This window comes from Schistocerca cancellata, chromosome 9, assembly GCF_023864275.1.
Source record: "Schistocerca cancellata isolate TAMUIC-IGC-003103 chromosome 9, iqSchCanc2.1, whole genome shotgun sequence".
Classification (NCBI taxonomy): Eukaryota; Metazoa; Arthropoda; class Insecta; order Orthoptera; family Acrididae; genus Schistocerca; species Schistocerca cancellata.
The window spans coordinates 179,664,277-179,680,151 of NC_064634.1; the positions used below are offsets into that span (position 1 = coordinate 179,664,277).

Here is a 15,875-nt window from a genome sequence, read left to right on the forward strand (position 1 = left end):
CACAACATGGCCATTTGGAGGATTTTGATAGTCTATCCATAGACTTCCTACTTGAATTGATTATATGTCATAAAGTGGCTTTTTCACATTCCATGACTTTTATATCATTCATATGCTTCTATCACAGACTGAATTGTTTATTTGTGATGTTCAACATAAGTAATAGATTTTTTATTTGTTATTGTAACTTTAGACTTGGTTTCAGTATGAAAAAAAAAAAACAATAGGCCAGTTGCACATAAAATTGTACATCTGTATATTATTTATAAGTTCAGATTTAATATCATTTTGTTTCACTCTATTACTGTAAAATATAGAAGCTTGGAAGCTCACTATAAAATCTAGTGGCTTGGAAGTGTTACATATATTCAGTGCATATTTATACATATATTCAATGCATATTTATTTCTGTACTAATAAGACTGAAAAGGAGTGGCAGTCAAGGCCACAATATCACCAGCAATGACAAGCTTCTGATCAGAGGAATAAAATTTAATTAGAAGGGAAATTGACAAGACACTGAGGAAAATGAAGGTAAAATCAATTAATATTGCCTGAGAAGAATGATTCAGGGGCAAAAGATGCAAAACATCAGCTACGAGGATCATAGTAACATGTCATTTTCCTGTGTACAGTATTCATAGCAGAAGAGCCTACTAAATTTCTTCACAGTAAACCATTAAGGGACAAGATCTCTCTACTTGCATTTTGTTATGTTTTGTGTCAGACTAAAAATTCAAAATTCTGCAGTTTGGTATCCAGTTGGTCTCATAATTTCATCCCCGATAATGATTTGTGCATGATATCAAGTTGCACCATGGCATGATTTGATGTCCACGTTAAACTGTAAGTCTCCTGTAACTGGCCATTCAGTTCAGACGGTGAGGAAAGTAAAGGGCTTACCATCTCCAACATGACCATTCCAAGTAAATCACTGCAGTTTTCAAACAAACCTTCAAGTTGGCAGCAGTTATAGCTAAAGACAAATAGTATTGCTACACTGAAGCACCAAAGAAACTGGTATAGGCATGCGTATGCAAATACAGAGATATGTAAAGAGGCAGAATATGGCACTGTGGTCAGCGATGCCTGTTTGAGACAACAAGTGTCTGCAGCGGTTGTTTGCTCAGTTACTGCTGCTACAATGGTGTATTATCAAGATTTAAGTGAGTTTGAACATGGTGTTATAGTCGCTGCACGAGCAATGTGACACAGCATCTCCAACATAGTGATGAAGTGGGAACTTTACCATACAACCATTTCACAAGTGTACCATGAGTATCAGAAATCTGGTAAAACATCAAATCTCAGACATCGCTGCAGCCGGAAAAGATCCTGCAGGAACGGGACAAACATCAACTGTACAGAATCATTCAGTTTGACAGAAGTGCAGCCCTTCTGCAGATGGCTGCAGATTTCAGTGCAGGGCTATCTGAAAGTGTCAGTGTGTGAGCCATTCAAAAACACATCATCAGTATGGGCTTTCGGAACCTTCGTGACTTCACAACACAAATCTTGACACCTCAGCTGAGCCCATCAACACCGACAGTGGACTGTTGATGACTGGAAACATATTGTCTGGTGAGAAGAGTCTCATTTCAAATTGTATCTAGTGGATGGATGTGTATGGGTATGGAGGTGTATGGGTATGGAGACAACCTCATGAATCCATGGACTCTGCATGTCAGCAGGGGACTCTTCAAGTTGGTGAAGGCTCTGTAATGGTGTGGAACATGTGCAGTTGGAGTGATATGGGACCCCTGATACATCTAGATACAATTATGATAGTTGACACATACGTAAGCTTCCTGTCTGATCACCTGCATCAGCGTCCTGTCTGATCACCTGCATCTATTCCTGTCCATTGTGCATTCCGACAGACTTGGGCAATTCCAGCAGGACAATGCATGACCCCACATGTCCAGAATTACTACAGTGGCTCCAGGAACACTCATCTGAGTTTAAACAGTTCTGCTGGCCACCAGACTCCCCATACATGAACATTATTGAGCATATCTTGGATGCCTTGCAACGTGCTGTTCAGAAGAGATCTCCACCCTCCCACACTCTTATGGATTTATGGACATCACTGCAGGATTCATAGTGGCAGTTCCCTCAAGCACTACTTCAGACATTAGTAGAGTCCATGCTGTGTCATGTTGTGGCACTTCTGCATGCTCACGTGGGCCCTACACAATATTAGATTGGTGTACCAGTTTCTTTGGTTCTTCAGTGGATATAGATTACTGAGCAAATGCATCATTACTTTATATATAAAGGGTTCAGATGAGGTATGTAAAGGTTTTCCTGCCACCGAAGCAAATGTTATCCCACAGAAGCCAACTCATTGCCTCAGCTCCGTTAAATACAAGACTGTCCAATCTCTTATTCAATAATGGAAACTCTAGGCTGGAGTGTCAGCACTGTGTGGAAAAGATAGATTGCTGGTTACCGTGAAGATGACACATCAAATTGCAGAGAGGCACAATTACAGTACACTTACACATTAGCTTTCAGCCATGACTTCATCGGAAAAAGAGAGAGAGACAGGAACCCACACCATACATTCATGCAAACAAGCACACCTCGTGCACACGTCCGCCGCGCGTGGTCTCGCGGTAGCGTTCTCGCTTCCCGAGCACGGGGTCCCGGGTTCGATTCCCGGCGGGGTCAGGGATTTTCACCTGCCTCGAGATGACTGGGTGTTTGTGTTGTCCTCATCATTTCATCATCATCCAGGAAAGTGGCGAAATTGGACTGAGCAAAGACTGGGTAATTGTACGGGCGCTGATAACCACGCAGTTGAGCGCCCCACAAACCAAACATCATCATCATCGTGCACACGACAGCCAACTCCGGCAGCTTCTGGTCCGAGTTGCCAGAGTTGGTGGTCATGTGTACATGAGGTGTGCTTTCTTGAGTGAATTTATGGGGGTGTTTCTGTTTCTCTTTCTTTTTCTGATGAAGGCTGTGACTGGAAGCTAATGTAAGTGTTTTTTTAATTGTTCCTGTTTGCAACTTAACATGTCAATTTTATGGTAAGCAGCAATCTATCTTTTCCTTAATTGTTAGTCACTCATGGAAGCTTTTAATCAATGTTCATCATTATCAATATAAATTCACTGCTAGCTGTTCCAGCAGAAAATTCTATGTTCAGAACTAGTGGCCTTACTGCCACTCATACCACTGTGTGACTGCCCCCCTCCCCCCCTCACCCCCACCAGGTCCCAAGACCAACTGTATGCAGCTTCTCTTCCTATTCCACCTTCTCCCAGGTCATTTAAAGTATTCCCCTACCACTTTGCATGCAATGGACCAACCTCTCTGCAGGTCAGTACATAAAATTATTATTTAATGAAATTAATTGAGGAACATGGTCATACATCATTGATAAATTTTCAAAATTATACCAAGTGATAACAACATAGAAAATGGTTCAATAATAATAGCAAGAACAATTGTGGCACATTAATTACTCTATTTCTGCCTGCTGATTTCACTGGCACAGTCAGTTTATGCATATTGTGCACTTTGATTTATAATTATTATTTAAACACTAAAACTACATAGTTGTGGAAGCACTTCACCCTCTGAAAAAAAAAATGAAAGAAAGAAACACAAATATCTCGCTACCTTATTTCAGAATTATACAAAGCCTATTCACTTGTTTTGCTTTTTTGTATGATGCTGAATAACTCAAGAGCCAAATTGTTTAAAACAAAGAAAATGTAATCATTAGCCTCTTGAGGCTGTATGTAGGTTCTTGCACTACTGATGTTGAAGTCAAATGAAAACCCTTCCCAATGGCATTCATTTGAGCACTTAGATGTTGTAGCCTTATTCTATTAATTGTTATTAATTTACAAAGATTGCTTGTGTATAGCATCCAAAGTCAAGCATCACAGGTGGAGCAGTTATACCACAAGAATTGCCTTTAAGAGAGATTCAGAATCATACCTCTGTTTTCTGAATCCATAGAAATAGAAGCCCTTGTATATGATGTATGAACATACATCGTTATTACGTGTTCAGCTGACCATTAAGCACTTTGAATTCCAATTCTGTTACCTTGCTCTAAATGCAAATCTGTCAGAAGAAGTGTGACAGCATCACAACAACTCACTTCACTTGCTCCATACAGACATGTACGAGGGTGATTCAAATGAAAACCTTAATTATTTATTATTGTGCAAGTGCGGCAATAGAGAAAATTTACAGCTGTATAATTTTCTGACACATACCACTCTTTCGGAACTGCATAGGTACCTCATGAGAAGAATTGTTTTGGTTGTGAATGCTGCCATTCATGCACCAAGGCTGTCACCTCTTCATAGATGAGCTATGGCTCCTTTCTTTGCTTGCTCTTCATTGATGTGACTGGCACCCATCGTCTGGACATTTTATTGAATCACTGTGCGTATGGACAATATTGTGTGCTGAACTAATGCTGATATCCAAAATAGTGGCTATTTTGTTTACACCAGTATCACTATTTTCCTTCACAAGCTCTTTCATGACAGCAGTATTTTTGCTCATTCCTATGAGGTGTGCCTTGTCTGGACACGGAGAATCTTCCACAGACATTATTCATCTTTCAAACTCCCTACACCACTTTGTCCAGTTGGTGCAGGGACAACAAATGAATTGAGGTACTGTGATTTCACCCTGTGAGATGTTACCACAGGTTTAACAGTTTCACAGCTCAGAAAATATATTACCGGTGTTCGCTGCTCCAGTGTGGTGCAGGTCAACAGTGAGCAGCTATCTTTGCACTGACACAGCTTCCTTTTCTGTGCTATCAACTGTTGGCAATTTATAAAAATACAAGGGTAATTACTGCTAAATGTCAAATCAATAGTATAACTTTTAGGAATTTATTTCGCTTTTAAGGGTTATATTTGAATCACACTTTTAATATGACAATATTCAATATACCTTGTTACTATTTTACAAATGTACACCACGTGAAATTTGGAGCCATTTCTTTCACACATTAATGCTTTGTTGTAATTTCTGTAGTCACTGTTATTTACTAACAAATTTCACTTTTAAGGGTTATATTTGAATTACACTTTTAATATGACTATATTCAGTGTACCTTGTTACTATTTTACAGATGTACACCATGTGAAGTTTGGAGCCATTGCTGTCACATTTTGATGCTTTATTGTAATTTCTGTAGTTGCTGTTATTTATTAATAAACATGCTCTATTAAAAGCATTACTGTAAATAGCCATGGAATTATACATTTGTGTTTCATGTTAAAAGTTTTTTTCAGCACTGAATGATCCCGAGTGATTTGTACTGTTATATAAATCATTGTATCTTCACATTATTACAGTTTATGGCTGATCCTATGGCTTCTGCAAAATTCTGTGGAACTGTTCAGCCCATGGATTTTTATTCAGGCACTGGTGATGTTGAAATAAACTTCATAGCATCTTCTGAAGTTGATCGTGGTTTTAAACTTATATATTCCTCAACAGGTATGTCTTATAAATCTACATACCATAACGAAGAATTTGCAAGCTATACTGTAAAGCTTATCACATATGTTCCGTTGAAGAATGACTGTCAATAATTCTTGGGAAAAGTTTGTGATTTATGTAGTTCATTTCTGAAATGCCATAGAATAATCAATAACAGTGAAACTATATCTATTGAGTTTTAGTGTAGCACCAGAAGAAATATTAGATGATGAAGTGCATCTGAATATTTGACATTTATAAACAAACTTTCACAACTGGAAACATTGTGACTGTCACTCTTCTGTTGAAATGAGCATGTCTGGAGTATGTGAATGTTACACGATATGGTGTGAAAGCTGTATAATAGATGACATGGAAAACGACAAAGCCTTGTAACTAGCAACTGAAATGGTGAGGCTTGTTGAGAGCTCACATGCAGTCACTATTAATATCTATTATTAGGCAGTGCAGACTTTGTTCCTGGCTGTAGTTAAAAATGTCTTTGTTGTGCGACTTACCCATAACTGTTGTAGTTCATAGTAGAGTATGTAGTTAACTAGCAGTACACAGCAAAAGTAACTGCAGCAACTAGTTTTTCCAACATGCAACAGTGTACTTTTAACTGAATTAAATTTATTGGCACAGAGTAGAAGGAACGACTGAAAATTCCAACAGGAAATACAGCAGAACATGCTTTAAGAATGTTGAAGCAGACATCATATGCAAAAAATTATATTAGCAATGGGGGAGTACTGAAGATACAACAGCATCACAACATCTGCCACACACAGATGGATGTCAAGGAACTATAAGAAAAATTATCCCATCATTACCAGTTTTAAGAACAGCAAGTTTTACAAAGTCATCATTTGCAAATCATAAAACATAATAGCAAAGAGGGTGTGCCATATTAAAAGATTTTTAAAAAATCAGAATTCAAATGGCCAATTTAGTTAAGATATATATTCAAACATATTACAATGGGAATCGTTATTAGGGGTTTAGTATGTGACAACTCTATGCTTGTAAGAACAACAAAAAAATGCTTGTAAGAACAATGAAAAATAGCAGTAGTAACCGACCGCGACAGACACAGCAACAGATAAGTAAACTTCTTTTGTGACATTTACAAGTTCCTAACCAGGAGCAAATTCTATTATATCATCTGTGTGCTTTAATAGTTTAGTTTCTTGAGTTCTTGTGTGTAAATTTAAAATTTAATAGCCACAGTTCTTGTGTTTTCATTTGCGTCAGAAAGTAAACCGATTTTGTGATATATTACAAGTTCCTAATCAGTGGCAAATTATTTAGTTTCACCTGAGTGCTTCAGTAGTTAGGTTCTTGAATATCTGCATATTACTAAACACAGTTCATGCATTTTTGTCAAGGTCTACATTAGAGTTGTGCAGCACGTGCTGATAGTCCGTTTATCTGCATAGTTTACTTTTCTGCAGTCTTTGGTATGGACAGGGACTGCGATTAATGTGTGCAGATGTGAGCTGAGTTGGTGACACTTTGCTCTCAGCTTTGGGTTGTGATGGCTTCGATTACACAGCTTGAGGCTGCAGTGGATGGGCACCAATGTTGTGGGCCGGCCGTGGGGATCCAACGGGCGACCAGCGCGTCAGAATCCTCCGACCGGTCCTCACTGGTGGCCAACCCAGTTATCGCTCACACTGAGGCTGACCCTTCACCTGTAGTCGAGTGGGAGGTCGCCCTGGGGCGAAGCAGGTGGCAAAAGACTTCCCAGGCGGATGCACATAAGGCCTCCCTGGTTTGTCTAACAAATAGGTTCCAGGTGCTGTCTGTGGCTGACACTGTTGCTGAGCCGGATGCTGTCGCCTGTCCTGCTTCAGAGGAAACCACTCAGCCTGCAAGATCTGGGCAATTGCAGAGGGTGGGACTGTTGGTAGTTGGGAGCTCCAACATTAGGCGCGTTATGGGGCCCCTTAGGGACTTGGCTGACAAGGTGGCTAAGAAAACCAATGTCCACTCCGTGTGCATACCGGGTGGAGTCATTCCAGACGTGGAAAGGGTCCTCCCAGATGCCATGAAGAGCACAGGGTGCAGCCAACTGTAGGTGGTTGCTCACGTCGGTACCAATTATGTGTTTCACTTTGGATCAGAAGAGATTCTCTCTGGTTTCGAGCAGCTAACATAAGTGGTAAAGGCTGCCACTCTCGCTTGCAAGATGAAAGCAGAGCTGACCATTTGCAGCGTAGTCGACAGGACCGATTGCGGACCTCTGGTACAGAGCCGAGTGGAGGATCTGAATCAGAGGCTCAGACGGTTCTGCGACCATGTAGGCTGCAGATTCCTCGACTTGCGCCGGTTCTGCGACCATGTAGGCTGCAGATTCCTCGACTTGCGCCAAAGGGTGGTTGGGTTTCGAGTTCCGCTGAATAGGCCAGGTGTCCACTATACGCAGGGGCTGTGTGGCATGGGCTGGATGCGTTTTTAGGTTAGAGAGTCTCGAGAAAACTCAAGATACAGGAACCATTGGTATAACAGCTGTAAATTGTCGTAGCTATGTTGGGAAAGTACCGGAGCTCCAAGCGCTAATAGAAAGCAGTGATGCTCAAATCGTTATAGGCACTGAAAGCTGGCTAAAGCCGGATATAAGCTCAGTTGAAATTTTTGTGAAAAACCTAACCGTGTTCCGAAAAGATAGGCTAAACACGGATGGTGGTGGCGTGTTTGTTACTGTTAGAACTAATTAAACTTGTTGTGAAGTTGAAGTAGGTACTTCCCGTGAGTTAGTATGGGCAGAGGTCATTGTTGGCAACCAGAATAAAATAATAAGTGGATCCTTTTACTGACCTCCCAGTTCAGATGACACAGTTGCTGTAAAGTTCAAAGAAAACTTGAGTTTGATTTCAAACACATACCAAACTCAAACGATAATAGTTAGTGGTGACTTTAATTTACCCTTGATATGTTGGCGAAAATACATGTTTAATTCCGGAGGTACGCATAAAATATCCTCCGAAATTGTGCTAAACGCATTCTCTGAAAATTATTTTGAGCAATTAGTTCATGAGCCCACACAAATAGTAAACGGTTGTGAAAAAACACTTGACCTCTTAGCAACAAATAATCCTGAGTTAATAACCAACATCAAAACCGATATAGGGATTAGTGAACACAGGGTTGTCATAGCGAGATTGAATATTGTAGTCCCCAAATCCTCGAAAAATAAGCGAAAAATATACCTATTCAAAAAAGCAGATAAAAATTCACTTGACACCTTCCTGAGAGACAATCTCCACTCATTCCAAATTAATAATATAAGTGTAGACCAGATGTGGCTTAAATTCAAAGAAACAGTATAAGCAGCAACTGAGAGGTTTATACCAAATAAACTAACAAATGACAGAGCTGGTCCTTCTTGATACACAAAACGTGTTAGAACACTGTTGCAGAAACAACTAAACAAACATGCCAAATTTGAACAGACACAAAATCCCCAAGATTGGCAATCCTTTACAGAAGCTCGAAACTTAGTCTCGAAACCTGGAAGAAAATCCAAAGAGATTATGGTCGTATGTGAAGTATGTTAGTGGCATGAAACAACCAATGCCTTCTCTGTGTGATAACAATGGAGATGCTATCGAAGACAGTGCTGCCAAAGCAGATATATTAAACACAGCCTTCCGAAATGCCTTCACAAAAGAAGACGAAGTAAATATTCCAGAATTTGAATCAAGAACAGCTGCCAACATGAGTAACATAGAAGTAAATATCCTCGGAGTAGTGAATCAACTCAAATCACTTAATAAAAACAAGTCTTCTGGTCCAGACTGTATACCAATCAGGTTCCTTTCGGAGTATGCTGATACATTAGCTCCATACTTAACAATCAAATGCAACTGTTCGCTGGACGAAATATCTGTACCCAAAGAGTGGAAAGTTGCATAGGTCACACCAATATTCAAGAAAGGTAGTAGGAGTAATCCACTAAATTACAGGCCCATATCGTTAGCGTCAATATGCAGCAGGATTTTAGAACATATATTGTGTTCGAACATTATGAATTACCTTGAAGGAAACGGTCTATTGACACACAGTCAACATGGGCTTAGAAAACGTCGTTCCTGTTAAACACAACTAGCTCTTTTCACATGAAGTGCTGAGTGCTATTGACAAGGGATTTCAGATCGATTCCATATTCCTGGATTTCCGGAAGGCTTTTGACACTGTACCACACAAGCGGCTCATAATAAAATTGCGTGCTTATGGAATATCCTCTCAGTTATATGACTGGAATTGCGATTTCCTGTGAGAGAGGTCACAGGTCTTAGTAACTGACAGAAAGTCATCGAGTAAAACAGAAGTGATTTCAGGCTTTCCCCAAGGTAGTGTTATAGGCCCTTTGCTGTTCCTGTCGTTTATCAAGTAATAAAGTCATCAGAAGATCAAAACAAACTGTAAAACAATTTAGAAAAAATATCTGAATGGTGCGAAAAGTGGCAGTTGACCCTAAATAACAAAAAGTGTGAGGTTGTCCACATGAGTGCTAAAAGGAACTCGTTAAACTTCGGTTACACGATAAATCAGTCTAACCTAAAAGCCATAAATTGAACTAAATACCTAGGTATTACAATTGCAAACAACTTAAATTGGAAAGAACACATAGAAAATGTTGTGGGGAAGGCTAACCAAAGGCTGTGTTTTATTGGCATGACACTTAGAAAATGTAACAGACCCACTAAGGAGACTGCCTACACTACACTTGTCCATCCTGTTTTAGAATACTGCTGTGTGGTGTAGGATCCTTACCAGGTAGGACTGACGGAATACATCAAAAAAGTTCAAAGAAAGGCGGCATGTTTTGTATTATCACGAAATATGGGAGAGACTGTCACAGAAATGATACAGGATTTGGACTGCAAATCATTAAAAGAAAGACGTTTTTCATTGCGATGGAATCTTCTCACGAAATTCCAATCAGCAACTTTCTCCTCCAAATGCGAAAATATTTTGTTGACACTGACCTACATAGGGCGGAATGATCACCATTATAAAATAAGGGAAATCAGAGCTCTTGCGGAAAGATATAGGTGTTCATTCTTTCTGCGCGCTATGCGAGATTGGAATATTAGAGAATTGTGAAGGTGGTTCGATGAATCCTCTGCCAGGCACTTAAATGTGATTTGCAGAGTATCCATGTAGATGTAGATGTTGTTATGTTCGTCTCTCTCAGATCTGAAAACAATAGTATTGTCACACTGGTTGGAACTTAAGTCGACATTGTTTCGTTGTACTGTAAGTAGACCAATGATAGCAGAACTGCTTGTAGACAACAAGTCATTGGACATCCTTTATCCCAAGATCAAAGAATGTGGAAACTGTTGGAACATCTGCTCTGTAAAAGTGTACAGATGGAATTTGTGCTGCACTGGCAGTGAGATGTGATGCTCGGTAATCCATGTGTTTTAGAGAACATAATCATACTGATTTGCTGCAACCAGACTCTCACACCAGATAATGTGTGCTAAATTTACATCATTACTGCTGCAGGAAAAACAATATATTTCTCATGGAGATGAGTTGTTTGGCAGGTGAAGCATGGTTTCTAACAGATTACACAACAGCAATGCAAGCACATTTCATCTAAAAGGAGAAAACCTACTTGTCACATTAATCATAGAATGTACACTGACCATTGGTAGCAGCATTACACTAGCAGCAGATGGTGGACTTCTGTGGGGATTATGATTCTTACACAAGATGCCTTGGAAGGTGTCTGTACCAATAATGTTTACATCCACTTATACACTTCTATGGCTGATGTTGTCTCCAACAAATGTAACATTTTTTCAAAATGACAATTTCCTACAGAAGGTCATAACTGTGAGAATGAGGGTGATGTATTCCAGAAGAAAATATGGGACGCAAATTTGCTATATATCAATGTTATGAAGTACACTTCGTAAATTACAATGGTAATCCCAAAAGTGAGGTCTCCTATATTTTTATAAGCACATTGACCTGTTAATTTCTACAACGGTTTACATCAGTTTACAGCTTGAACATTTATCTATTTTATGACATAATCAACATTTCTGTCGATGCATTTTTGTAGATGCTGTGACAGTATTTGTATGCCCATGTCATACCAGCTCGCCACCATGCTGTTCAAAAAGTTATGAACCTCTTCTTTCACCTCGTCGATGGAGCTGAATCGCTTTCCGGCCAAATGTTCTTTTAACCAGTCAGAAAGTTGTCCTGTTCGGCTGCAAGGCGGTGCAGAAATGCATGGGAAGCATCAACTCGTTGCCAGGAAGCATCAACTCGTTGCCACATGTGGTCTTCCATCAGCATGCGTGGCACTCATCTTGTGCACACCTTCCGGTGATTCAATGTTTCTGTTAAAATTCTGTGAGCGGTGTTTCAGGAAACCTCAGGAATCAACATGCAGAGATCATCCAGAGTGATCCGCCGATCTTCACACATGCTTTTCTCAACCTCCAACACTGTCTCCTCAGAAATTGACAGTCTTCCACTCCTTTGGTCATGAATTTCTGTCTGACCAGCTGCAAGCTCTCTGTACCACTTAGAAACATTTTTGACATCCATGCATGACTAACCATCACTTCCGTCAACTGGCGATGGATTTCAATTGGCGCAGTGCCCTTTGCGTTCAAAAACCGAATAACTGTGCGTAATTCGCACGTGGTGGTAGCATCCAACGGGAGCTCCATTCTCGACAGCTGCCAAGGCAAGACTGAGAGCCTGAGCGCGGTGTATGCATGTTTATACACAGTGCGTAAAGCACTCTTCATAACAGTGTGACCAACTGCCACACAAACAGAGGTCTGTACTTATAAAATATAAGAGACCTTACTTTTGGGATTACCCTCGTATTTAACATAATCTTGAGGGTGAACTACATTCTCCAAATAAGTTTCTCAACACATTTTAAAAGAACAATCTTCTTTTGTCAAAAAAGTGTTGTTTTTGAAACGTAATTTTCAAAGGCTCACATGATACTATAACATTTATCTAATACCAACTGTTACATAGCTTCGAGAACCACAAATTCATGTTATATTTCTGAAGGCTTATTGTGAGTTTTACAATGTTGCTATATTGTAAGCATGCTGAGAGAATGGTTCACGAATGCTCCAATGCACTGTTTTGTTTAGAGACACATCCTTCAAAGACATGCTAGTAATTTCGCGCACGCACACACACACACACACACACACACACACACACACACACACACACACACACACACACACAAATCACCATCACTTGGAGGTTCTCAGACAAAAGATTTTTCTAAATGTTACACTTTCCTCATGACCATCTTTACTATGTTTTACATTTTCATAATAAAATGTGTGATTTTGTTTCATGAAGTGCAGAGCTCTTTCGATTATTGATTACTCTCATTAACTTTAAACACTAGTGTCCTTCTCCCTCTTTCTTTCCAATGTATTTCTGATTTGTGGGTAAGTTATCTGTGTGTACATTGAAATTGTTACAAAATTTTACATTTTTTGTTCTTACATGTTTGATTCACATTTTACTATTAATATTGTCAAATGCTATCTCTTACTCTACAAATTCTATAAAAGTAGATTTTCCTTTCCTTTAACATATCTTCTGAGATAAATTGTAGGCTGAATGTTATCCCATGTTACCATATGTTCAAACATTGCTCCAGTACCAAAACTGCTCTTCCCTGAGGTCAGCTTCTACCAGTTTTTTTTTTTTTTTTCTTTCTTAAGATTACTTGGTTGTGGTTTTAAGGGCCTAACAGCAATGTCATCAGTCCCTTGATCCAGAGATAGTTCATCTGTAGTTAGTGATGTCTGCTAGGAACATGCGATGTGAAAGTACACAGGAGTGGTAAAATTGAGGCATTCAAGGCAAAACAGCTACCAGACCAAAGAAATAATTTATGGAGAAGTATACAGCTCAGGCCAATATGAAAGTCAGAGCAGACAAGGGTTCTCCCAGGGCTCATCCATGGTGAGACACACCCCACTGCATTCTGACCCCCATCAACCCGATGAAGGGCCGAGACAGTTATAGAGAAAAGAATGCCTTCTAGTGAGCAGAATCAGAACATTGAGCTAAAAATGTAATGGACATCAGTTGAACCATCAGTACTAAAAGAGAGATGAAAGAAATAGGTGAGGCAGCAGGTGGGTTTCCCTGTGGCTCTGCATGGGTGTCATCAGACAATTAATCTGTAGTAGTAGTGTGTACATGCCCCAGGACAAACAGGAAATCCACGAAAACCCTGGAAAATTTTCCAGCTGGGAGAAAGATGGGAAAAACCTGGGATTTTTTTAGGATTCCAGGAATTTTTCATTGTCTTAGTTTTCAATTCAAGTTTTGTAATGTTGACTGGTAAGAACTGATACTCTAACAAAGAACTTTACTTTATTCCACTACTGCAGAAAAAAACACCAAAATAAAACTTTAGTTGCAAAGGAAATGCACTACTTACAGCAACAAAACACAGTGCACATACAAGCGTGTGCCAACAGCAAAATGTGTCAAAGGCTTTAGGACAAATACTGTTCAATACTTCATAACAACAAGCTGCTTTCAATGAACATGATGTCACAGTGGTTGACATTGAGTTGGTTGGAGCAGTTGCCATTGGGCTCATGCACACGTACAGTCGAGTCGCATTGAATAGCCTTCTCCTGCTTCTGGCAAATGTGCACTTTAAGTCAAATTATGCATTTTAGTATGACTTACGAAATTCCAGTGCTCTTGGAGTATCCTCTGAAATTTCTTTCATGACATAATGTAAAATCTGTGAATGCTGTATACATACGAACATATGTAAATGTTCACTTGCGCTGTGTCTAGGAATCCTGCATACTTGATTCACTAGACAAACAATCAAACAACTCATATTAATCAGTTATATTACAACAAGACAAGTACAAATACTTAACTTTGATCTGAGAAATCTTGTAGTCCTTTATACATTACCTTCCACAAGTGCAATTACACAGATGTGTCACAAGCAAAGGGTGACACACAAAATAATCAACCTTCTTCAGAATTTGATTGCTAATGAAGAGGCTTCGATGGGATGGCTAACAAAGCGGCTTACATTGAAGCTGCTATCAAAGTGGGCTGCCACCAGTTGGGTGTGGCGCTTATGTCTTCTTCACTTAGGGTCTGTTGCTGTCGCATTGTCATCTGGAGGGAGGTCTGTCAGCATGTGATTCTTCTCACAGCCTTCTATTCTCCGTCATTGCTGACTGACGTGCCGGTATTGACTTTATGCTGTAACACCTTGAAGCTTAATAAGCAGGCAAATTTGGTCAGTAGCACTGAATAAATTGTTTTGTTTCAAATATGCTGACAGTTTTATCAGAGTTTTATGTATCTGCGTTTTGTGAAACAATATTTTTTGATCACAAGATATGTTTCAACACTTCTCTGGTACCTCCTCTAGGCTTGACATTGTTTCTTAATTTATGTTGTTTACATCTTAAACTTACAGAACCCCATTTTCTGGAAAATTATAGACTATCAGCACATGGTGTTTTATCATCGTAACTTCCCGTAAGGCTTTATATTTACTCCTGGAGTAGAATATAAACTACCAATTGTACAGTTTCTTGCCTTCAGAAATAACCTTGTTAATTTTTTCTACAGTGGGAAAAAGTCATAAAAAACTTAATGTTGTTAGTTGTGGTGTATAGAAGCAATTTTTTTTATTTTTGAAAGAAATTTGTATTCCTTCATACTAGCTTTTGTAGCGCTGCTAGGATGAGTGGATGAACAGTATTGCAGAGTATGGATATAATAATAATAATAATAATAACAATAACAATATGTTATAGTCATCATGTAGTAAAATATTAGGATACCTTGAGTTACAGAGTCTAGTTTTGAAATGAATATTATGCCAGAGCTTTCTTATTTTGAATGTCATATCTGGGTAGGATATGATAAACAATTGTCCAAAATAAATAACTCAGTATGTCCTCTCCCAACAATGTACCACAGTGCCACACTTGATCACATGGTGCCCTACTGTACACAAAATTCCAAACAGAAATGTGACGAAAGACATATGAGCAGAGCAAACACTGAGAACAAGCTTCTTATGTCGTCATAGCTGTGTGTGTCCAGTAACCCCTGTTTTCTGGTGTTCTCTGGCAACTGCTCAAACAAACCAGCTTCTAAGAGATGGTGGGAAAATATTGTGAATGGTGGTTTGCGAAGCATTACTTTCAAAGTAAATTTCCTTTTACACAAGATGAATTATGTTATGAGTGAAAATGTGTAATGAATTTTTAAATCACATAGTGTTTGACTCTCATTTAAATCTTAACACTTTGGGGACCAGCCACTTAGAAAAATTTTGAGCCCAGAAGACCAGACATTCATATCATTATTTAAAATTTTACTGTCATATT

General features: G+C 39.2%; 1 protein-coding gene across 1 annotated transcript in view; it reads left to right on the top strand.

Moving 5' to 3' along the window:
* The window catches only part of LOC126100451 (cubilin), a 771,806-nt gene that overhangs the window by 716,850 nt on the left and 39,081 nt on the right, over positions 1 to 15,875 (top strand). The window contains exon 61 of the mRNA XM_049911056.1: positions 5,343 to 5,487. Within this exon, the coding sequence (XP_049767013.1) occupies positions 5,343 to 5,487 (145 nt within the window). The remainder of the gene's footprint in view (positions 1 to 5,342; positions 5,488 to 15,875) is intronic.